Consider the following 24,872-nt stretch of genomic DNA (forward strand, 5'->3'; position numbering starts at 1 on the left):
GCTACTATAGAGACTGTGTTGTTTGAGAAACTACAACAAATCTATTAAGATCTATCTATGGAGCTAAGAATTTTTCAAAGAAAAGTAGATATTGTGTGGTTCTTCGATTGTTTCTCATACTTTAGTAGTTAAGGATCTTACACACAAGCTACCTGAATATCACTTGGTTCCTTGACTATTTCTCTTGCTTTAATAGTATTAAGGATCTTATATGCAAGCTACTGGGTGGCAATAGAGGATGGTACCATGATGCAAGGGCATCTGAACCCTTAATGAAAGAAAAATTAGAGAAAGAGACACGTGGACAACCACATGGACAGCCAGGCCAACCTTGAACAAGATTCGGTTAATGAACTAATTTTAGTTTAAAAAATAAGATTCGGTTAATGAACTAATTTTAGTTTAATCAGTTAAAACTGAATGTATTTGAATGTGTGTATAACAAGAACTTAAGGATTCATGAGTGAATCAAGAAAAGAGAGGAGAAAACCCTGTGAGCGGTAGAGAAGGCAAAAATGTAGTTGCTGGAGAATTCTTGATTAAGGCTGAGATGCCTTAAATTGTAATTGAATTTGTACATAATAAAAATGTGTTTTATGTGAACTTGTGTCTGTGTATGTTTTTGCCTGAATCCAACGTTTTGTTTTTTTTTGTTTTTGTTTTTGTTTTTGTTTTTGTTTTTGTTTGTTTGTTTTTTTGTTTGTTTTTGTTTGTTTTTGTTTGTTTTTTTGTTTGTTTTTGTTTGTTTGTTTGTTTTTGTTTGTTTGTTTGTTTTTGTTTTTGTTTTGTTTTGTTTTGTTTTTTGTTTTTGTTTTTTTTTTTTTGGAACCATGGTGCTCTTATCAAATGGCTAGAGAGAATCATCTCATGCAGGTGACAACAGCAACAACGACTCCAATCCAACGGAGCAGAGATTCTACGCAAGAGTAAAAGTGAGCAGTCGAGATGGAAGTGAAGAACAACAATAATACTGGCCGGTTTCACGGATTGGCGAGCGTGTCAAGTGCAAGGCCACGTGAAGGCGCGAGAGTGCCCTGGGACGCCAAAGAAGACGACGAAGCATTTTAGCTGCGGCTGGATATGCCGGGATTGGGTAAAGAAGATGTCAAAATACACATCGAGGATGGTGTGCTGGTGATCAAGGGCGAAGGAGAATCAGAGGAGTTGAAATGTAATAGCAGGGTTCGACTCCCCGGGGATGTATGCAATGTTAATGCGATCAAAGCTGAAATGAAAAATGGCAGTTCTGTGCTTCTGGTTTTACGAGCAAATGGCAGTGTTGTTGTCTATGCATGCGATTGTAGTGTGGTTGCTTTGGAGAGAGCTCGAAAAATGGTGGATGCTGCAACAAGCATCACTGGAACATGTCGATTTCATGTTTTCTATTGTGATTTGTCTTTCGAAAGTTTTCCCAGTTGGCTGTGCCTAAAGAGAAGCGTCTCCAAGAGGCTTTGTGGGCCCATAACCCATAGGCCTCAAGGGCAATTTTATTGGGGAATTGGGATTTTGGTTCACCCCAGAATCTCGTCACCATCAAGTGGTATCAGAGCAGGAAAAGATTTCCTGCAGAGAGGAGTTTTTGCATGCAAAGAAAGAAGAGGTACAGTTTGTTGAAGATTTGTAAGCTTGTAATTTTTTAATTTATTTTGTGAAGGTGAGAAGATTGCAGCAAACCTGGAGCAGGAGTGCTCAATTGGTTCGAGAGGAGAGAACCACGAAGATGCCGAGAGGACTAAGCTCAGGAGAGAAGCTTGGTAGGGCATTTGGTTTTGGTAACAGGGAAGACTTGCTATTGCATAGGTTTGGTTGTAGCTCACATGAAGGCAGTTCCACTGAGGAAGTGAAACAGTGGGTAGAATTGCTACTGCTAAGGAAACGCATATGACCAGGAGGTCATAATTTTTGTACCTCGGGGCCATATGACCAGGAGGTCATAATTTTTGTACCTTGGGAGTCTGATGCAGGGGCATCTGAACCCTTGATGAAAAAAAAATTAGAGAAAGAGACACGTGGACGACCACATGGACAGCCAAGCCAACCTTGAACAAGATTCGGTTAATGAACTAATTTGAGTTTAAAAAATCAGTTAAAATTGAATGTATCTGAATGTATGTATAACAAGAACTTAAGGATTCATGAATGAATCAAGAAAAGAGAGGAGAAAACCCTGTGCGTGGGAGAGAAGACAAAAATGTAGTTGCTGGAAAATTCTTGATTAAGGTTGAGATGCCTTAAATTGTAATTGAATTTGTACATAATAAAAATGTGTTTTATGTGAACTTGTGTCTGTGTATGTTTTTGCCTGAATCGTTTGCCAGTGTTTTTTTTTTTTTTCCTGGAACTATGGTGCTCTTATCAAATGGCCAAAGAGAATCATCTCATGCAGGTGACAATAGCAACAACGACTCCAATCCAATGGAGCAGAGATTCTACCCAAGAGTAAATTGAGCAGTCGAGATGGAAGTGACTCTCGGTCGAGTTATCAGGTCGACGAATACCAAGAACGGTAATAATACTGACCGGTTTCGCAGATTGGCGAGCGTGCCGAGTGCAGGGCCACGTGAAGGCGCGAGAGTGCCCTGGGATGCCAAAGAAGACAACGAAGCGTTTCGGCTGCGGCTGGATATGTCGGGATTGGGTAACGAAGATGTCAAAATACACATCGAGGACGGTGAGTTGGTGATCAAGGGCAAAGGAGAATCAGAGGAGTTGAAATGTAATAGCAGGGTTCGACTCCCCGGGGATGTATGCAATGTTAATGCGATCAAAGCTGAAACGAAAAATGGCAGTTATGTGCTTCCAGTTTTATGAGCAAATGGCAGTGTTGTTGTCTATGCATGCGATTGTAGCATGGTTGCTTTGGAGAGAGCTCGAGAAATGGTGGATGTTGTAACTGGCATCGCTGGAACATGCCAATTTCATGTTTTCTATTGTGATTTGTCTTTTGAAAGTTTTCCTAGTTGGCTGTGCCTAAAGAGAAGCGTTTCCAAGAGGCTTCGTGGGCCCATAACCAATAGGCCTCAAGGACAATTTTATTGGGGAATTGGGATTTTGGTTCGCCCCAGAATCTCGTCACCATCAAGTGGTATCAGTGCGGGAAAAGATTTCCTACGGAGAGGAGTTTTTGCATGCGAAGAAAGAAGAGGTACAGTTTGTTGAAGATTTGTAAGCTTGTAATTTTTTAATTTATTTTGTGAAGGTGAGAAGATTGCAGCAAACCTAGAGCAGAAGTGCTGAATTGGTTCGAGAGGAGAGAAGCACGAAGATGTCGAGAGGACTAAGTTCAGGAGAGAAGCTTGGTAGGGCATTTGGTAGCAGGGAGGACTTGCTATTGCAGAGGTTTGGTTGCAGCTCACATGAAGGCAGTTCCACTGAAGAAGTGAAACAATGGGTATAATTGCTATTGCTAAGGAAACACATATGACCAGGAGGTCATAATTTTTGTACCTCGGGAGCATATGACCAAGAGGTCATAATTTTTGTACCTCGGGAGTCTGATGCAGGGGCATCCAAACCCTTGATGAAAAAAACATTAGAGAAAGAGACACGTGGATGACCACATGGACAGCCAGACCAACCTTGAACAAGACTCGGTTAATGAACTAATTTTAGTTTAAAAAAATTAGTTAAAACTAAATGTATCTGAATGTATGTATAACAAGAACTTAAGAATTCATGAGTGAATCAAGAAAAGAGAGGAGAAAACCCTGTGCGTGGGAGAGAAGGAAAAAATGTAGTTGTTGGAGAATTCTTGATTAAGGCTGAGATGCCTTAAATTGTAATCTGAGTTTGTACATAATAAAAATGTGTTTTATGTGAACTTGTGTCTGTGTATGTTTTTTCCTGAATTGTTTGCCAGCGTTTTTTTTTTTTTTTTTTTTTTTTCCTGGAACCATGGTGCTCTTATCAAATGGCCAGAGAGAATCGTCTCATGCAGGCGACAACAACAACAGCGACTCCAATCCAGCGGAGCAGAGATTCTACGCAAGAGTAAAAGTGAGCAGTCGAGATGGAAGTGACTCTCGATCAAGTTATCAGGTCGACGAATACCAAGAATGGTAATAATACTGGCCGATTTCGCGGATTTGCGAGCGTGCCGAGCGCAGGGCCACGTGAAGGCGCGAGAGTGCCCTGGGACACCAAAGAAGATGACGAAGCATTTCGGCTGTGGCTAGATATGCCAGGATTGGGTAAAGAAGATGTCAAAATACACATCGAGGAAGGTGTGTTGGTGATCAAGGGCGAAGGAGAATCGGAGGAGTTGAAATGTAATAGCAGGGTTCGACTCCCCGGGGATGTATGCAATGTTAATGAGATCAAAGCTGAAATGAAAAATGACAGTTTTGTGCTTCCGACTTTACAAGCAAATGGCAGTGTTGTTGTCTATGCATACGATTGTAGTGTGGTTTCTTTGGAGAGAGCTCGAGAAATGATGGATGCTGCAACTGGCATCGCTGGAACATGTCGATTTCATGTTTTCTATTGTGATTTGTCTTTCGAAATTTTTCCTAGTTCCCTGTGCCTAAATAGAAGCGTTTCCAAGAGGCTTTGTGGGCGCATAACCCACAGGCCTCAAGGACAATTTTATTGGGGAATTGGGATTTTGGTTCGCCCTAGAATCTCGTCACTATCATACCAAGTCACTGTAGTTGGACACATAGTCACCACAATGGGATTTCTGTAATATATTGTCTATGGAATATGTGTGGAGACAAACATTTAATGTTAGCAAGTAATGTTACTGTGAGTTCTAGCAATACTTGACTTGATTGAACTATTAGTTGATTATTTATTTTATCCCATGAAATTAGCACAAAATATAAGCCTCTGCTTTGGGAAAATGCCAAAGAAAGCCTTCGACTTGAAACTTAGGTTAAAATGATGAAATAAAAGTGAAAAAATTATATAGATTTAGGAAATTTTGCTTTAAAAAATAAAATCATTCATTTTTATGGAGAACTAATATGCATAATGAAAATCAATTAATATATCTCCTATAACCTAAAGAGCATAGACCAATAATAATGTAAATGGAATTTCATATCTCTGAAGTTAATTTATCAAATAGAATTTTAAAATTGATTTATCAAAATATTCCACACAAGGTGAGACATAATAATTATTAATGGAGATAATGCCATGAAAACATCAATTGCAATCTCCATTTCTTTTATTTAATTATTCTACATTGAAGTTAAATATAAATTATTAATAGAAATAATACTATGAAAACATCAATTGCAATCTCCATTTCTTTTATTTAATGAAGATAATGCTATGAAAACATCAATTGCAATCTCCATTTCTTTTATTTAATTATTCTACATTGAAATTAAATAGGAATAAATAGCTAAAGTTTTAAATCTTCATCTCTTCTAACTTATGCAACTCATAAATTGGATTGTAAATTATGATTTGGATAACATATTTAGGGAATCCAATAAGTGTTACATAAGCCAATGAGCACAATTATATTCTATTAGTAAGAAGGAAATAAAAACTATCCGACCACAAGGAGCATACAAAGGGGAAGATAAACCTTGGGTACATACCTACTTAAAGTTGGGTAAAGTTGCCTTGTACTTAATAGTTTACTCTTGTGAGACTTGTGGATAGGTTAAGATTCAACCATCCTTATCTCATTACCTATCTACCACCTCCATCAATTGTGGACTTCAATATAACAAAATATCGTTCATATCGTTCTCCATAGTGTAAACGTGGCATCTCACGCATTATTGGTAAGACGATATAAACTTTGATATATAATACAAGGAGCAAGTAACATCTTTTATTTAGTATTGTGACACCATACTACTATACTTTGTAGCTTAGAAAGTATAGTATATTAATGATGATGTAAATAGAGTGAATTTTCCATTTGATTATTTATTTATTTATTTATACTTTGTAGTTTGGTTTATTAATAATGATGTGAATAAAGTGATTTTTTTATTTGATTAATTATTTATTATTTATTAATGTTAATGTATATATGATAATTTTTTTATCTAATTAATATATTTTTAATTATTAAAAGTAATCTATATAGAATCATAGAATGTTTTTAAATTTTTATTTATTATTATTGGCATTAATTATTGAAAAATTTTAATTTTTAATTTTTAAATTATATTTTTAATGTGTAAATAGATTTAACATTTTAATTTTTTTTTTTTTAATATTTAACAATTTTTTCAACAAATTTTAATTGGATTTTGAGTAAAAATAATCCAGAACATGTTTAAAAAACTAAACGTTAAATGTTTAGAATACATTCAAATTTAAAAGTGGTAAAATATATATATCAACATATTTTAATATTAGGCCAGTCCTTTGCCTCACAAATAAAGAGGTTTCATGTTTCAATTTGGTGTTTGATTTCACTATAAACTTTGAAAATTATTATTATTATTGGTTTCTCTTATAACAATTGATTTACTTTTATCTCTTATTAGTTGACTATTTATCAATATATTTTTTAATATTTAACTTTTATATATATATATATAAATAATTTTCTAATGAATTTATATTTTAAAAGTGTTATTTCTACTTTATAACAAGTACATTACACTATAATAAAATAATCATTCTCTAGCGGAATTCTATATCACCCTTGAAATTTATGCAAATTCCATCACAAAGGTACAAGAGCTTCATTAATATAACTGTTTTTCAGTTCTTGTAAATACAGATCAACAAACTTCCAGAACTAAAAACCATCCCTCCAAATCAAAAGTCCACGAAGAAAAATAGTCCAAAGTATGTGGTAACTTTGACTATGCAGAGATTAAAATTCCACAGTTTCGAGAAGGAAAAGAAGCCATGGAGTAGTTTATGACCACGCAGAGGGTAACGTGAGAAAAGTCGTAGCCATGGAGATCATGTTTTCTTGCATTTGCCATTCTGAGAAATGCAGGGAGCCGGGTTGATTGCAATGGAACACCGACTATGACTTAATTCCAGACACCGCACTGCAAGGCCATGGATTTAGGAGGTATATTCATAATACATGGATACATTTCGCGTTAATTATATAATTGAATTAAATTTATGAATATCTAAATCATGATTATGGATCATCTATTATATTTTCGGAGTAGTCTACCGCGGGCCCTTTTTCCGGCACGGGCTGGAAAATCGTCCGGCTCCGGCTACCGGAAATCTCTCCCTCTTCCGCCACCATCCCTCAGCTCCACCACCACCTTTCTCCGCCACCCTCCCTGACCGCCCTGACATTCCCTGACATCCCTGACCGATCGCCTGACATCCCTGATCGATCGGGGAGTAATTCCTGCGGGGAGTAATGAGCTGGAATTCATGCGGGGAGTAATTCCTTCCATTCGAAATGGTCACCCGCGCCCATTCAAGCTCTGATACTTCGAAATTTCAAGCTCTGCGCTTCAGCTATGCTGGCTTACCCCTCTGCGAACTCCTTCCGCACTGCAGCTCGAAGGCTAGGTACACCTCGCCGGTAAATCCTCAAGATTTAGGAGCAGTGTGGGATCGGCCTGTTTTGTCCAGCGCTGAGTAAAATTGGTGACCACATCGTAAGCAGCAGGGCCCTGGATCTTAGAATGGGCATCATGCCATGGCTCCCTAGGGCCTCCGTGCCGAAGATCTGCTCCCTTGTAATTGATCTGATGAAAATCATCCCTGTAAACAGTATCCAGAGTCCTAAACAATGGATGGATCTCGTTATCATACCTTCCATCGCAGAGATCGATTCCTCCAACGAAGCTCACGACCTCGCGATTCTCAGAGCCATGGACGCGGGCATCCAAGCACACAGTCTTCTGGTGATGGGTAAACTCTGCAAAAATCTCCGCGGTTTGGAATGCACTCATCGAACGATCTGCGTATCTGGGACATTGAAAGCAGTAGACGTTGGTGCCCTTGAAATATTCAGATGTCTCGTCACAGTGGGTTTGCATGAGTCCCTGGTAACTGAGAAGCTCCACGGCCGTTATATCCTCCCAGATAAGGACCAGAACTCTTACTCCCTGATCCGCTTTCTTCTTCAAAAGTTCACCCAATGTCACAGTTTCTGCACCAGGGATCATCCTTTCCTTGTCCCTCACAAGCGTAATCTTGGTATTTACAGACCATCCAGCAATGTATATAAATTGCTCGGCTCCATCAATGTACTGGTACACTTCCTCCCACAGTCTCGGAGGCCTGTATAAGGCGCGCTCCTCGCCATGACCCAGCTCGATCCTGGGACGATAATTTTATGATAAGTGAGAATTCTGATACAGATTGACTCTGCATCCTTTCCTTTGCTTGAAATAGGACTCCTGGGAAGTTTCGATCTCGAATCCCGGAACCCCAGTATGGATCTTCTGAGACTTGTTTGAACTGGAGGCGGGCATGGATCTGAGATTTCTTCAGCTGTTCGGAAAAGTCTTCATTATATAAGTCATACCAGCCCTCGATGACCTTGCCGCTGAGGATTTCTGAGATTGGGATCTTGGCTCTTCCAACCACTTGTGCAGAGATTTCCAATCCCTTCTTAACGCTGATAACCAGAGAAGGCGATGTGTAGGCGCAGAGTATGTGAAAAGTTTCGTTCCAAATTGGGTTTGTAGGTTCACGGGACAGAACTCTGGTTCTTGCAATTCTAGCAATACCAATATCTATGGTGGCATATAATCCAATGTGCTCATCTAGATGGAGAAGCTCCTTAACTTCCTCCCCCACCTGCTCAACAAAAAATCATTAGTCCTACTTCAAAATTTTTACAAAATGATATGCATTCTTAAACAAAAGACCAAACCTGGGCTTCAGCAAGGTCCTCACAATCATTAGTCCTACTTCAAAATTTTTACAAAACGATATGCATTCTTAAACAAAAGACCAAACCTGGGCTTCGGCAAGGTCCTCACAATCATTAGTCCTACTTCAAAATTTTTACAAAATGATATGCATTCTTAAACAAAAGATCAAACCTGGGCTTCAGCAATGTCCTCACCTTGTTGAGAAACAAGAATCAATAAACCAAAACCAGGATCTTGGAAAATTCTCCACCTTGTTTCTCAACAAGATGTACTACTGTTCAGTAAACATCAAATACAAGATCCATAATCAAAGGTGGTTGACGTCATTACCTTTCTCAGCAACCTGGGTAAGCCTCCATGACTGAGGTGCCTAGCTTCAAATATAGTGGCAGTAAGTGTACCATGAACTACTTGGGATGCCATTGGAGACCTGTATTAGAAATCTGTAAATCACAAAAGTAATGCAATCCACTGACTATGGAGATGTTTCAAGCTACACAAATTTATAAGAGTACAGGGAATTTGAAGACCAGCAGGTTTTTAGACCACTGTTCATTGGAACATGTTTTTCTTGAAAATTACATGGAGGTTACTGCAGCTGTTCACAGACCTAAAGTGAAAACAAGTTTAGGTTCTTACTAATGAAATCCTAAATTCCACATATCACAATCTCTCTCATGATGAAAGAAAGTAAAATTTAGAATTATCTTTACCCCTAGAGACGAAATCCCTAGTAAAATCCCCCAATATTTATCAAGTATTTTTCTAGAGCTATCCAGACAAATTATTTCTATGATTTTCTCACAGTTATGTTATGACCATGACTAGAAGTTGATTAATGTATTCTAGGGTTCCTATCTTATGTTTCTCCCATCAAAAGATCTTCTGCAATATTCCAATTTAATCAGTATCTTTCAAATGCTATAAATTACCAACTGGAAGATTTCGATATGTTTATATATTTTAGATATCAGTCAGCGTTGGTTCACTTGTTCATCTACTTTCAGGAGGAAACGTTTCACAATATTAATATCAGAAAGCAGGATTCAAATGGAGGAGCATTTTCAGTGATTTTCTGGACCTCTCTTCTCAGAAAGTATGCTTGACAATTTACATTTGTAGATTATGTTAATTAGTTCTTCTCTATTGCATATGGAATAATTCATGACCTCAATCCACCTCCTAGAATACTTCGAGAGGTTAGAAGATGGATACAACTGAAGTATAATATAAGGATGGGCGACTGGTATTTGTACAAGGATTTAATTGAAATTAGAGTATATGGGTGCGAGCCAGCTCCTTATATGCTCCCAACTTTCCTTCCTCTCAGAATATTTTCACCAGAGTATATCAGATAGAATTTGAACATTGATCAAATTCACTTTTTACCTAGAAATACCCAGTTCTATTTAAATTGAAAGTTGAAGTGGGCCCTTTTCAGGTAACTGATAGAGTGGCAACATAGGAAGTTGAAAAAATGTTATAGGAAATGAGCTTGTCTCTAAGAGAAGTTTGGAAATAGGAACTCAGGGAAACATTTCCAATCTAAGGGTTGAACAAGCATAATATGCATATCAACATGTAGCAAAAACATTAATTGAAATATATGCTAACAAATATGTTTGGGAAGAGAAAAAATTAATGGATATTATAGGCGAGGGAGGGGATTTCAAATTAACTGAACCTAGAACCTTGGATACATAACCACCCAAAGAGAAAGAGCTGAAAAGGAGTAGCCAAGATAGTCATAGCGAACTTTAGAATCATAGGTACAATTCAAAATAATGAAAAGGCAGAGCGTGGAAGAACAAGGATAGAGACATGGATAATCAACAATTGAAGCAACTTATAATGAAATTGAAACACTCAGTGAAACAAATACAACAAGCAAGCTTTCTTTCAACATGAAGTCTTTTCCCTTGGCTGTCACCGAGGTCCCTTCATCCTCTGCAACTCTAGCTCCAAAAAATGATTTATTTTCCAAATTCATGGAAATCAAAAGTAAGAATGTAGAGCTTAAAAAGATTGCTTTCAATGAGTTATGAAAACAAGGTCCTTCTACAAGCACTAGATTATTAACAACAATGGATTTTGGAAAGAAGCAACTACAACTGGCAGTTTTAGAGCTGAAGACACAAAATGTTAAAACTCCTTATGACTACAAAGCAAGTAGGCTCACTGTTAACTTGGAACAGATACATCCAATGGACTAGATGGACCTTCCTAGGCAAACAGGTGAAATGTTGTGCCATTCTTATAACAACTCAGTGGCTACTGTGGAAAAATTGGAGAAATCTTTGAAGAAAATCACTAATCAGTTGAGACAGGAGAAGACATCCACTGAAGCTAAGGAAAATAGAAAGCATGATTATTAAATTGGAACCTGACCCAAACAATATCAATGCCATCCAATCCCTCATGGATGTAAGGGATACTGCTATAAATGTCCTTAGGAGAAAATTGAACATGTTCAAACAAAGGAGTTAGATTCTATCACTAAGGAAAAAGAGATATTCTTCTCATTGATGATTGAGCAGAATAAACAATTGTATCAACTAGAAAAACAAGTAGAACAATTGCTGAAAGAAAGAGCTAGTCAAACTATCTCTGATACTCCTATTGAAACACAACAGTTAGAAACTGAAAAGTTGACTAAGGTAATGTAATCACTCAAACCAAATGATCAATACATTGATAATTTGAAGAAAGAATTAAAGGATAAATAAACCTCTCTTAATATTGCATCTAAAGAGAAGAACGCATTTTCAGACATTGAATGGTTTAAAAAGCAATTAGTAGGTGCTCCGTCTCTAGTTGATGCAAGAAAAAGTTTATGGGATGACATTATTTCTTATGTTTCAAGGTAATTAGGGAAGAGGAAAAATTATTCCACTTAAATACAATAGTTGCACAACAAATCCATGAAGAATTAAGACACAAGCCAACCTTAGGCAACAAGATTGTAAAATTTTTAAATTCTAGAGGCAAGGAGCAATTAAGGGTAGTAGGCATCAGAGATAGAACTGGTTTAATTATAAAGATTAAGAAAGTCCAAAAAGAAAAATAATTTTCATAAGAATGTATAAGAAAAATGCAGAGAAGTTCAAAGTGATTTGGATCATTTTCACACCAAATTTAACATCTTGAGAGAATTAGGACTACCTACATCCTGGACAACACCAAATAAATTGATTTCCCGGTAGGCCCACTAAAAAATATTGATTGAATGAAAAGGGGATCACAGTAAATTTGTAAATTTGAAAGAGGAGATAGAGGGTAAAACACTCATCAGTAAGTTAATGAATGATTTCTACATCCATTGCTAGATCAAATACCTGTTTCCAGTTTCTCTTACTTATAAGAAATGCTCAGATTTGGATGTAGCCTATAGGAAGATGACATCTTTCAGTTATCCAGTTGGTGAAAATTGCGACAAATAGTTGCAATCCTTCCTAAAATTTATTAACTACAACAGAAAATTCCAAATAAAGAAACATAACCGGAGCTTTTGATTTAATTTGTAACAAACTATTTATTTTCTATTGGTTAATTCTATTTTTATAATTTTTCATAACAAATTGTTGTTATGGAAACTTTTAAATTTTAAGAAGCAAATCGAGAGAGGGGTTGGATTTTGTAATCAGAAAATACTTTCATATATATTTTTTGTAGGCCTCAATTTTGAGATTTAATCAAAGGTTTCACATACTGGTTCATGGCAGTGTGTGTTTATCTGTGAGTAGTTTTCTGTCATTCTTTTCTATTCTTCAGTACAAAGCAGGATTGTCTAGAATTATTAGAGAGGAAAGATTGAGGATAAATCTCCCTTATTTCCATGATAGAGTTATGATATTTATGAGTATTTGATTTCTACTATTTGCTAATTTCATTCCTCAAAGTATTTGAATTACTGTCTATGATTCTGGTTATTCATAAATTCGTTTTGTTAAACCTTTTGGGAGTATTGCAATAACGTTTTCTACATGTATTGTATTAGTAAAGTTTATTCAAGTTGAGTAAATTATTTATTCAGTACAGTCTTAGTATCTTATTTCAATTTTCTTAAGCTAAGAGATTTGCCATAATCAAAGGCCTTCCCTTTTGATTAAGCTTAAAAACAAGGTTCCAAATTTTATTGAATCTAAAGGCCACCACCTCCTTTATAAAACAAAATTCCCATATTTTGTTTCCTTGGCATAATTTTTTATCCAAAATCTGTTTGCAATGACTAGAAACAACAGAAGGTACCCAAGCCCTCAATTGATGATATTCACGACACATTGGAGGGAGTGAAACTAATCAAAAGAATCTACTTGAAGTCCATTTATCACTAGATACCTGTTGATCCACAAGATGTGTGGAAGACATCATTCAAAATAATTTTTTTCCTTACCAAAGTAGAGTTAGTTTTCATGTATCAATACCATATGACAGAATGTTCACAGACCTAAAGTGTTCAAGAAAAACATGTTCCAATGAACAGTGGTCTAAAAACCTGCTGGTCTTCAAATTCCCTGTACTCTTATAAATTTGTGTAGCTTGAAACATCTCCATAGTCAGTGGATTGCATTACTTTTGTGATTTACAGATTTCTAATACAGGTCTCCAATGGCATCCCAAGTAGTTCATGGTACACTTACTGCCACTATATTTGAAGCTAGGCACCTCAGTCATGGAGGCTTACCCAGGTTGCTGAGAAAGGTAATGACGTCAACCACCTTTGATTATGGATCTTGTATTTGATGTTTACTGAACAGTAGTACATCTTGTTGAGAAACAAGGTGGAGAATTTTCCAAGATCCTGGTTTTGGTTTATTGATTCTTGTTTCTCTACAAGGTGAGGACCTTGCTGAAGCCCAGGTTTGATCTTTTGTTTAAGAATGCATATCATTTTGTAAAAATTTTGAAGTAGGACTAATGATTGTGAGGACCTTGCTGAAGCCCAGGTTTGGTCTTTTGTTTAAGAATGCATATCGTTTTGTAAAAATTTTGAAGTAGGACTAATGATTGTGAGGACCTTGCTGAAGCCCAGGTTTGGTCTTTTGTTTAAGAATGCATATCATTTTGTAAAAATTTTGAAGTAGGACTAATGATTTTTTGTTGAGCAGGTGGGGGAGGAAGTTAAGGAGCTTCTCCATCTAGATGAGCACATTGGATTATATGCCACCATAGATATTGGTATTGCTAGAATTGCAAGAACCAGAGTTCTGTCCCGTGAACCTACAAACCCAATTTGGAACGAAACTTTTCACATACTCTGCGCCTACACATCGCCTTCTCTGGTTATCAGCGTTAAGAAGGGATTGGAAATCTCTGCACAAGTGGTTGGAAGAGCCAAGATCCCAATCTCAGAAATCCTCAGCGGCAAGGTCATCGAGGGCTGGTATGACTTATATAATGAAGACTTTTCCGAACAGCTGAAGAAATCTCAGATCCATGCCCGCCTCCAGTTCAAACAAGTCTCAGAAGATCCATACTGGGGTTCCGGGATTCGAGATCGAAACTTCCCAGGAGTCCTATTTCAAGCAGAGGAAAGGATGCAGAGTCAATCTGTATCAGAATTCTCACTTATCAGAAAATTATCGTCCCAGGATCGAGCTGGGTCATGGCGAGGAGCGCGCCTTATACAGGCCTCCGAGACTGTGGGAGGAAGTGTACCAGTACATTGATGGAGCCGAGCAAATTATATACATTGCTGGATGGTCTGTAAATACTAAGATTACGCTTGTGAGGGACAAGGAAAGGATGATCCCTGGTGCAGAAACTGTGACATTGGGTGAACTTTTGAAGAAGAAAGCGGATCAGGGAGTAAGAGTTCTGGTCCTTATCTGGGAGGATATAACGGCCGTGGAGCTTCTCAGTTACCAGGGACTCATGCAAACCCACTGTGACGAGACATCTGAATATTTCAAGGGCACCAACGTCTACTGCTTTGCTTTCAATGTCCCAGATACGCAGATCGTTCGATGAGTGCATTCCAAACCGCGGAGATTTTTGCAGAGTTTACCCATCACCAGAAGACTGTGTGCTTGGATGCCCGCGTCCATGGCTCTGAGAATCGCGAGGTCGTGAGCTTCGTTGGAGGAATCGATCTCTGCGATGGAAGGTATGATAACGAGATCCATCCATTGTTTAGGACTCTGGATACTGTTTACAGGGATGATTTTCATCACATCAATTACAAGGGAGCAGATCTTCGGCACGGAGGCCCTAGGGAGCCATGGCATGATGCCCATTCTAAGATCCAAGGCCCTGCTGCTTACGATGTGGTCACCAATTTTACTCAGCGCTGGACAAAACAGGCCGATCCCACACTGCTCCTAAATCTTGAGGATTTACCGGCGAGGAGTACCTGGCCTCCGAGCTGCAGTGCGGAAGGAGTTCGCAGAGGGGTAAGCCAGCACAGCTGAAGCGCAGAGCTTGAAATTTCGAAGTATCAGAGCTTGAATGGGCGCGGGTGACCATTTCGAATGGAGGGAATTACTCCCCGCATGAATTCCAGCTCATTACTCCCCGCAGGAATTACTCCCCGATCGATCAGGGATGTCAGGCGATCGGTCAGGGATGTCAGGGAATGTCAGGGCGGTCAGGGAGGGTGGCGGAGAAAGGTGGTGGTGGAGCTGAGGGATGGTGGCGGAAGAGGGAGAGATTTCCGGTAGCCGGAGCCGGACGATTTTCCGGCCGGTGCCGGAAAAAGGGCCATTCTACCGCCTAGGTAGACTACTCCTTATATTTTCTGGTCCATATGATGGATTGCTTTCTCATGGCATTAAATTTATGAATACTTTTCTGGTCCATATGATGGATTGCTTTCTCTAGCATTAAATTTATGAATACTTAGATCATGATTATGGATCCCCTGTTATATCTTTTGTCTATATGCTGTATTGTTTTTCTTTGGTCATTTTGATTTTTTTAGTTTATGATTGCATGGAGAGACATCCAATAACAAATATAAGGGTGATGTGTAAGTGTGATGTATAAGTGTAATGTAAAAAAGTTTGTCAACATTTTTAACATATGTGCTTGATATGTTGAATTTATATTAATATGTCCGATTTATAATAGGTAAAGAATTGGTAAACATTTATATGTTGGTTAAAATATGGTAAAGAATTGGTAAACATTTATATGTTGGTTAAAATAATAGAGCCCGCAGATCTTATAGTGTTTGTAATTTTTTTTTATTAGTAAAATTATGAATAACTTTTATGATAAAAAAATCATAATATATATATATATATATATATATATATATATATATTACCTTAAAATATATAACATATAATGAACAACAATAAGTTAAAATCCATTTTTTTTCTTTTCTAAGTAAGAGTAATCTATTAAAAGAAAATAAAAAGATATTTACAAAGGTGTTCTGGCCGTAAAGGAATACAGCCTAACTCATCTTGCCGCCATTTAACTAGATCTGAGACTGCCCCAACAGAGGGGAAACCAGTCTGATAGAGAGAGATACAAAAAGGAGACAACATTAAAATTTATCCACAGTTTTCTGAAGAGAACCATTGAACCAGCAAAGTAAACCCAGCTACTCCATCCAAGAACAACAGACCACCCAGAAAACTAGCATTACATCCGCATAGGATCGCCAACATGGAAAAAAAGAGGAAAAAGACCAAGATCTAAGTAAAGTGCCACCTGGCATTCGTGACGCTTGTAATGAACTCCTCCGCGGCAGGTTCCTCCACTATCGGGCAAGCCCAGTCATCTGGGTTGTCAGACTGAGTTTGGCCCACGGCCTGCTGCTCACCTTCTCTGCTACCTGCGTCCAGCTGCGGGTCCGGCGCGTCCCTCATGCCACTTGCCACTGCCTGCGTGTCATTCTGCGGTTCCAATTCTTCATGCAGGCTGCCAGCGACGGCCTTCCCATTCCGTTTGTTCCGACCACCTTGACCTCCTTGCGCTGCTTCCTTGTCTCTGTTTCGACTCGGTCCAGCTTTGTGCATCTCGTCCATGGAGAAGGTCATCGGGATACTCTGCTCTGCTTCCTCAGAGAAGGAGACGGAAATAGTGGCGACGATGATCGGTCTATTGAGTGAGCTTCTGAATTGGAATTGCGTGGTATGGGGGGTATGATGCAAGGGCAAAGGGAAGGGAGCAGAGCGCACAGCCTCCACACCGTTGCCTGAGCAGTGAAGGCCTGCTCGACCACGACCACTTCTTGTATTTGGGTAGTGGGGATTTTCCGCCGAGGAAGAAGGAGAGTCCGAGATACTTCGCTGCCTGGCCTGAGGCCGAGAGCTTCCACCCCGCGAGCCGCCCCTTCTGCTGAGCAAACAGTGGCGAACCATGGTGGAATAAAGAGCAAAGAGAGCGTTAGGGTGAGCGGAGGGGGGATTGATAGGGTAATTGGGCACAGATGAATCTGAAAGCTGGAGAACAGGAGCAGAATTGCAAAGAATTGTTTGGGAGAGGTAGTGGGCCTTGCCCGAAACAGGGCTACAAACAGACTAGTGGCGACGCCCTGTTCTGGTTCTTTCAATATGCACTGCTACCTGTAGAGGACGGGCAGAATGGATCAAGGGAAGAATGCCATGTTTATGAGCGGGCTTCATGGTTAAACAAAGTATGATTCTGCCTCAGCTGTAGCGGGCAATTAATGCCGTCTGCAGGGTACTCTGAGGAGTTTTAATTCTGTGCTTGGGAAGATTGCCGAGAGCCAGGTGGCCAGCCCGTTCGCCGTCATCCCGTCTTCTCATCGCAGGCGAATTAATGGTCACCCGCATCCAGGGAGTTAAAATCCTTTTTACTATAAAATAGAATAATAATTATGTAATCATATTGAAATTAAATTAATAACCACATAAAAACTTTAATACTTACAATAAAGCTACAACATAACAATATTTTTAACCATGAATATTCACATCCACTTTGTCATAGATATTATTAACTTGTAAATAGGGATTGTTCCAATATCATGGGCCAATACCATGGTTCATCAATACAACATGCCCAAAAACCATTTCTTATTTCACAATCAAAATATTTTATTTGAACTTAATTTTATAACATGTTTTTTTATTAAATTTAAAAGAAAATGATTATAATTACTTTTGAGATATATTTACACCTCCATCACATTAGAATATAAGATATAAATAATAGCTATAAATTAAGATCCATTTTAACATATACATTAAATTTTTTTTTAACCATATTTAAATTTCAATACTTAATACAAAAAAAAACTATAGATATCCACCCCACTTTACCATGGATATTATTAACCATACCATGGGCCAAACTCTTTAATACCACATGCCCAAAAGCCATCTCTCATTTCACAATCAAAATAATACTTACAATATAACAAGATTGTTAACCATAGATACTCACTCCACTTTACCATGGATATTATTAACCATGGAGATGTTGTAATGTCATATTATATTATGTTATGTTATCTAAACATTTTGACCTACTCAGCTTACATAAAAATAAAAAATAAAACTATTAATTAAAACATTTTAACTCAGTGAAATTACAAAAAAATAAAAATTAAACTAAAAAATAAAATTAATAATTAACCTCCCCTAGATCCATCTTAACTTTAGGTTTATCAAGCTCACATAGGGATCAAATCTCTAGAGGTGCAAACATTTTCAGAAAGGAGGTTTCCACCTCGAGAGATTTGATCCCTCTGAGCCCTTGATAGATCAGGAGTTAAGATGGATCTAGGGTACTATAATGTAGAGCTGTGTTGTTGAGTGATTTGTGAATGTGTTCCTTTTTGTTGTCTCTATTTGTTTTCTATCTTCATGCATACAATTTTATTTTATTTTAGTATTTTTTAAGAATGAGTAGATTTTTTATTTAAATATGGCACGCCCATTCGCAAACAAAACTGGGATTTTACATAGTAATTTCCAGCCTTCTAAGGACATGTGATACATCATTTGGTTTTCATATCCACTATACAAGTGTTTTTTGTAGTGCATACAAAAATTCTCATTCACAGATCTCTTATCACTGTAAATTCTACAAAATTGAAGTAACAAAAATTTACATTTACATTTTGTCATTTGAAAACCAAGTAAGAATAGAAAAGTCTAAAAGTCCATAAAAGTCCAGAGGCGCTGGACTGTTCAGGTCTAGCCCGATGGAGACTACTTTGGCATTCTTGTATAGGTCTTGTTCAGTGGAGTCCTCCTCATTGTTCTTGCTAATCTCCGCCACCGTGAGTTTCAGCTGCTCAATTTGTTGACGTAGTGCTTCCACTTCATCCTCCAACTGACAGATTCGGACCCTCTTCTCCAGCTGTCTCTCCTGCATTGTGAGATTCTCTTGTTGTTGAATGTACACGATGCGCTGCAAAGCCGCGATGCCTTCTCTAAATCCAAGTGGTGTAGGTTGGTCGAATTCTCCTCTCAGCCCGATGACTTCCAGCACCTTACTGACCTGACCTCGGCCTCTAGCTCCCCCAAGAGCTTGACCAAGGATTGTCTTCTGCATTCTATCCCCTTGAATCTATCTTCTGACATCCCAGAATTTTGCTATTATTTTTGTTCCCCTCGCTCAAGTTCAAGATGTCCTTGACCCACCAGTACACCTTACAGGGCAACCACACCACCCTAAGGATATGTCCCAAGACCCCCTCACAGACCAGAAGAGTAGAAGCCTTCTCACCAGTAGCAGACTCAAAGCCGACCAAGATCAATCAGACTTCCCAATTCAATGGAATATCATTACCAGCACCAGAAATTGCATATTTCCCACCAATTACACTCAGGCCCACTGCACCATGATGCTTCTCCTTCGGAATCACTGCTTCAGGGCCCTGGCCCCCCTCCTGAAGTGTCAAATACTGTTGAATTCTAACAGTCCTCCCTCTGCAGGTCGACGTCCAAAATTTTCGTGAGAGTTTAATCCAAAGACCCCTCCCAGATCAACAAAATAACAGTTCCCAAAATTGCACTACCCCTCAGACCAACGACACCCCTTAGACCCACGAACCCTTGCAACTTCCCACTCAAAAGGTCTGACTCACTGGGCTCCCTGGGATTCTTACAAGTAATCCATTCCTAGCTACTAACACTCAACGACCTCAGCTTCAACCTCAAGTCCTACGCGGAGGCCACCTGAGCAACAAGGAGCATTACCTAATGCAAACTTCTTCATTTGTTGTTCCTTATATAACAGTAACAATGCCGCGATATCTTGCATTTCCTATTGACGAAATTGATGGGGCTATGATCCCAATGATCTTCCATTAATTCCTAGCCTTCCACCTTAATTTCCCAGCATTGATCCTTGTCCTTCATTATCCTTCTGAGTTTCCTCCCACGAGTGTTCAGGATCGATCTGTGTTCAGGAAATAAATGTTGCTCCTCTCTTCCCCTTATCCTACACAGATAACCAGGGCAAATGAACTGAAAACGTACCGAGAGATCCATGTTATTAATAGAGATGGTACCTGAGTGATGATAACATACACGTTGCGGGTGAAAGCATAGGACATGCTTTCCACAAGGCTCTTGAACAAGCTAGGGAATGCAAGGAGATGCTCTGCGGGGCCCAAGTGGTAGGGGTGAGAGGTGGGAAAGGAAGGGGAACATGACAGAAGAGAGGGGATACGGGACGGAACATAAGAGAGGCGTGACCGGGGAAAAGGAAGGGGAATGTCGGAGGGAAGGGTTGAGAATGATATATAGGGGAGAGGGGGAGAAAAGGGCGGGGGGGAAGAGGCAAGGGAGGGAGAGGGATAAGGGGCAAGAGGGAAAACCATGGAGTGAACCTAATGAATTTATAATCAAAATCCCTAATTCTAAGATTTGATATCGCCTAAGCAAGAGCAGCCTCCACTATCCAAGAATTTTAAGTCATCAACTAAATTATGGGATACTAGTCGTTCCCACGACATCATTCACCACACTCCTTTCTTCTATCAACTGGGAAGCAAGGTTAGCTTGTTTGTCGGCTTCTTGATTATTTCCTCTTAGAATATGGAAGAAGGTCACCGAATCGAAGGATGGGATCATCCCTTGGGATCTCTTGATAATTTGGTTTAATATTGTGTTTTTTTCAGATGAGGCATAATTCATATGTCATATTATAATCATGGAGTCTCCCAGCACTTGCAGGGTTTTTATTCCTTTCTTTTGAGCCTAGGTGAGGCCCATAAACAATCCATACGCTTCAGCTTGATTGTTTGTCTTCCATCCAAGCCCCCAAGCATATCTATCTTCAATGATTCCTTTGGGATTAATGAGAATCCCTCCCCCTCCTGCCACCCCAGGGTTACCTTTTGATGCCCCATTGAATTGAAGGGTCCATTTATTTGTGGATCTGAGCCAGTCCACCAGAGCTTCTGAGGACAACCTCAAAATCCACTTCACCTAAGAGGGAGAACTGTTCCCTGGAACCTGAAAGGCCAGGGGAGACACCCACGGAGCAAGCCAGATGGATTCAATCTTATCCAAGGATGGATCAAAATCTGGTTTGTGCAGTTCCATACAAGCTGAAAGGGAAATCATGGCTATTACCCCAGCCAAAGGCTAAGACTTTTTAAATATTGCCTTATTTCTTGATAACCATATTTGCCAACAACATATTTCAGAAGAGCCAACCATATTTCTTTGAAATTTCTTTTGGCTTGAAGGGAGCCCAAATAGGATTTGGGCCAAGAGCTAAAGAAGATCAAGGGGTCCAAAGGCCAAATTGTTCTGCAAAAAAGAGGCCCAAGGACCACAACCCAAACTTCTTTAGTCACATGACAGTGGAGAAAGAGGTGGGGGATTGATTCCTCCTCGGATTCACATAACGCGCATCTTGAGGGGCCAATCAATCCCCTCTTTCGAAGATTTTCCGTTGTAAGAATTTTCTTATGCGAAAGTAGCCAACAGAAAAAATTGACTTTTGGGATGGCATTCCTTTTCCATATTTTCCCCCAAATAGAGTTTTTTGGAGGTATTTGGGAGTTTAAGAGCATGTGCGAATACCTGCCTTTGACTGTGTAACTGACATTCTTCCAACCCCACTTGTCTGCCTCTATCAGAGCTATGGGGGCACATCCCCTTAACTTCTTTAAAATATTGTCTCTTTGTATGAGAAGTGCCTCTGGGATATTTTCTAGCTTCCAACCCTTCCAACCTCCTTGCTAGTTCCACTCCACAATCTGGCTTAAATTTTCCTTCCCCCTACTACACAAGAAGTTTTTGAGATTCATTAGGGATAGGTCAGAATCGAAGGGCTAGAGCCCCATAATTGAATCAAAGAAAATTTTGGTGGAGGCTCCATTTCTTAAAAATTTTCTTATATTTTTGGTGATAATATCCCTGGAGGAGAAGATTAGTCGCTAGATGGGAGAGCCCATACCAAAGACCTCACATCCCCCACTATCAATTTGTTGGGATGGATATTTAGCATTGATCACTTGGGACCACCATTGACTCGACTTCGTGATCAAACTCCAGTACATTTTTGCTCCCATTGCCAAGTTAGATATCTCCGGATCCCTGATTCCCAGACCTCCATGTTGTTTCGGAGCTCTGACCATTTTCCAATTTACTAAATGATATTTCTTTGTTTCTTGTTTCCCTCCTTCCCACATGAATTTTCTTATATATTTGCCCATTTGTTGAAGCACGCTCTTGGGGGCTTGAAGGGTAGTGAAATGATACAGAGGGATTGTCGACAGGACTGACTTAATGAGGATTTCTCTTCCAACATAATTAAGCCAAATACCACCCCAGTTTACAATTTTTGTTTTTATTTTATCTTGCACTTTTTTCCAGGCCTGTGGTGTAGCTCGCCTTCGGAAGATTGGGATCCCTAAATAATTGAAATCAGTCCACTCCCGGATTGCTTTGAACCCTAGGATTTCTTCTATATTTTTTTCCTTATGTCTTGAGATGTTCCAACTATAGATGTGGCTTTTGTTATCATTAGTGGCTCCCCCGGAAGCACTAAGAAAACTATCTAAGACTCTCTTAAAATGACGAGCGATTGTGGTCGAGGCTCCTCCCATCATAATAGTATCATCTGCGAACTGCCCATGATTTATACTTTTGATGCCTTCCTTGTAATGGATGCCAGGGAGGTTGAGGGAGACTCTTTCAAACTCCAATTTTTGACTCAGGGCATCCACCATGATAATGTATAAAAAAGGAGAGAGGGGGCACCCTTGCCGGAGGCCCCGCGAGGCTTTGAAGAATCCAGCTGCTCTTCCATTTACCAACAGAGCAATCCAAGGGGAGGCAATACAAAGATTTATCCATTTGATGAAGGTCTCATCCAACCCCATTTTCCTGAGAAATTTTAACAGGAATCCATGCCTAACCCAGTCAAAGGCATTTTCCATGTCCAACTTTATAATCATACCTTGATCCCCCCTGCGCCAGCTTGAATCCAGAGCTTCCTGGATCAGGATTATATTATCGAATATTTGCCTACTTGGAACAAATCCCCCCTGGTTTTCAGAGATCAGAGAGGGAAATAAAGGCTTAAGGCGACAGGCCAAAAGCTTCAAGAAGATTTTGTAGGAGACATTGCAAAGGGAAATAGGGTGGAATCTGGAGAACGAGGAGGGGTTCAATTCTTTAGGGATTAAGGCCAGGAAAGAAGAGTTTATGCCTCCCCCATCGCAAATCTTTTGAAGGAGTATCCCACCAGTCTGCAAAGGTCTCTCTTGATAACATCCCAGAAGGAATGATAGAAGCTTGTTGTGAATCCATCTGGGCTCGACGCTTTATCTGGGGGAAAGGAGTAAATTACTTTTCGAATTTCCTCCAACGTCAAGGGGGGAAGTCAGAGAGTGATTCCCCTCCTCCATCACCATTTGAGGGATGCTCTCAAGAAAGTAGTCTTCGTTGGAAAGATCCCAAGTATTATCCTTTGTATACATATTTTCAAAATGTTCCATTGTTGCTCTTTTGATTTCCTCAAACTTATTGATGGTCTCCCCCCCATGAGTTATCTGAGTTATATTATTTTTTGATTCCCTAAACTTGGCTTGTTTGTGGAAGAATTTAGTGTTCCTATCCCCTGCCTTAAGCCAGTTATTTCTGGATTTTAGTCTCCAATATTCCTCTTCCTTTCTTAGGTTTGTGTGGAGAGCCTTAAATTTTTTGCTTCCTTATGGAGGTCTAATTCCTGTATCGACATTGTTTCCATTCTCCCTTGGATTGAAGAAAGTTTCCCTTCCATGTCTTTGATGTTGTTCTGTCTTTCAGATTGATGATCCTTTAGCCAATTTTTGATGTCGCCTTTCAGTCTGCGAATCTTGGACTCCCAGATGGTGATTGGGCTTCCATCAATCCAACCAACCCAGGAGAGGGAGACCATTTCTAAGAAATTGGGGGATTCCAGCCAAAGAGGAGAGAATCGAAAGGGGATAGGGCCCAAATCCAAGGGTTGAGAGATCGACAGGCTGATCGAGCGGTGGTTTGAACCTGCCCACGACAGGATGGAGGATTTGAGGCTATAATTTAGGGTTAGGAGGTTGTCAGCAACAAGGAAGCAGTCCAGTCAGGCCGCTATATGATTTAGCCCCCCTCTTTTGTTAGTCCAAGTATACATAAATTTTTGAGGTTTGACATCGAAAAGGTTCAGGTTTAGAATGAGGTCCTCCATGTATTCTTGTTGGGCATCCTGGATGATAAATCAGGGTCTTTTTTTGTGGCTGCCCATTGTTGTGTTGAAATCTCCACCAAAAATGCAGTTATGCCCGAACTCTGTGTCTTTTAGCTCCATTAGGGAACTCCAGCATTCTTGTTTTTCCCGAAAATGTGTGGGCATGTATACATTGACCACTGTGAAGGGATGTTGTTTCTCTTTAATTTTAAAAATAGTTGTTATCCAATGAGTTTTTTTTAAGGTACTTACCAGTTGTAGCTTCGATGGATTCCATAATGTACAGAGGCCTCCTGATGCTCCTCTTGAATTGACTGATTCCAGCTTGCCAGTATTCCAAAATTTGTTTTTAATAGGACTCCTAATCCGGCTTGGTTTCCTGAAGGAGGATGACATCTAGTATTTCTTTAATGATTAGGGATTTCACTTCTGTAATTATTTTTTCAGACCCCAGGCCCTTACAATTCCAAGATATGATATTCATTAATCACTTTTTTA

General features: G+C 39.3%; 1 protein-coding gene and 2 pseudogenes across 2 annotated transcripts; 2 read left to right on the forward strand and 1 right to left on the reverse strand.

The window, feature by feature from the left end:
- The first annotated feature begins 2,457 nt into the window (after window positions 1-2,457).
- Window positions 2,458-2,811, forward strand: LOC149254856 (23.6 kDa heat shock protein, mitochondrial-like). Its single transcript, XM_089454856.1, has one exon. It carries the CDS (start codon window positions 2,458-2,460, stop codon window positions 2,809-2,811), a length of 354 nt encoding a protein of 117 aa, XP_089310982.1.
- A 4,649-nt stretch (window positions 2,812-7,460) lies between these two features.
- LOC149254857 (phospholipase D alpha 1-like) lies at window positions 7,461-9,394 on the reverse strand (annotated as a pseudogene). Its single transcript, XR_016265492.1, has 2 exons — window positions 9,111-9,394; window positions 7,461-8,703 (listed from the first exon to the last, which is right to left on the reverse strand). The product of XR_016265492.1 is annotated as a phospholipase D alpha 1-like (transcript).
- Window positions 9,395-13,251: 3,857 nt separating this feature from the next.
- LOC149254858 (phospholipase D alpha 1-like) lies at window positions 13,252-15,190 on the forward strand (annotated as a pseudogene).
- Window positions 15,191-24,872: the final 9,682 nt, after the last annotated feature.

Source organism: Pinus tabuliformis, chromosome 7 (genome assembly GCF_031772625.1).
Source record: "Pinus tabuliformis cultivar Carrire ecotype Pingquan chromosome 7, CPIR1, whole genome shotgun sequence".
NCBI classification, from domain to species: domain Eukaryota; kingdom Viridiplantae; phylum Streptophyta; class Pinopsida; order Pinales; family Pinaceae; genus Pinus; species Pinus tabuliformis.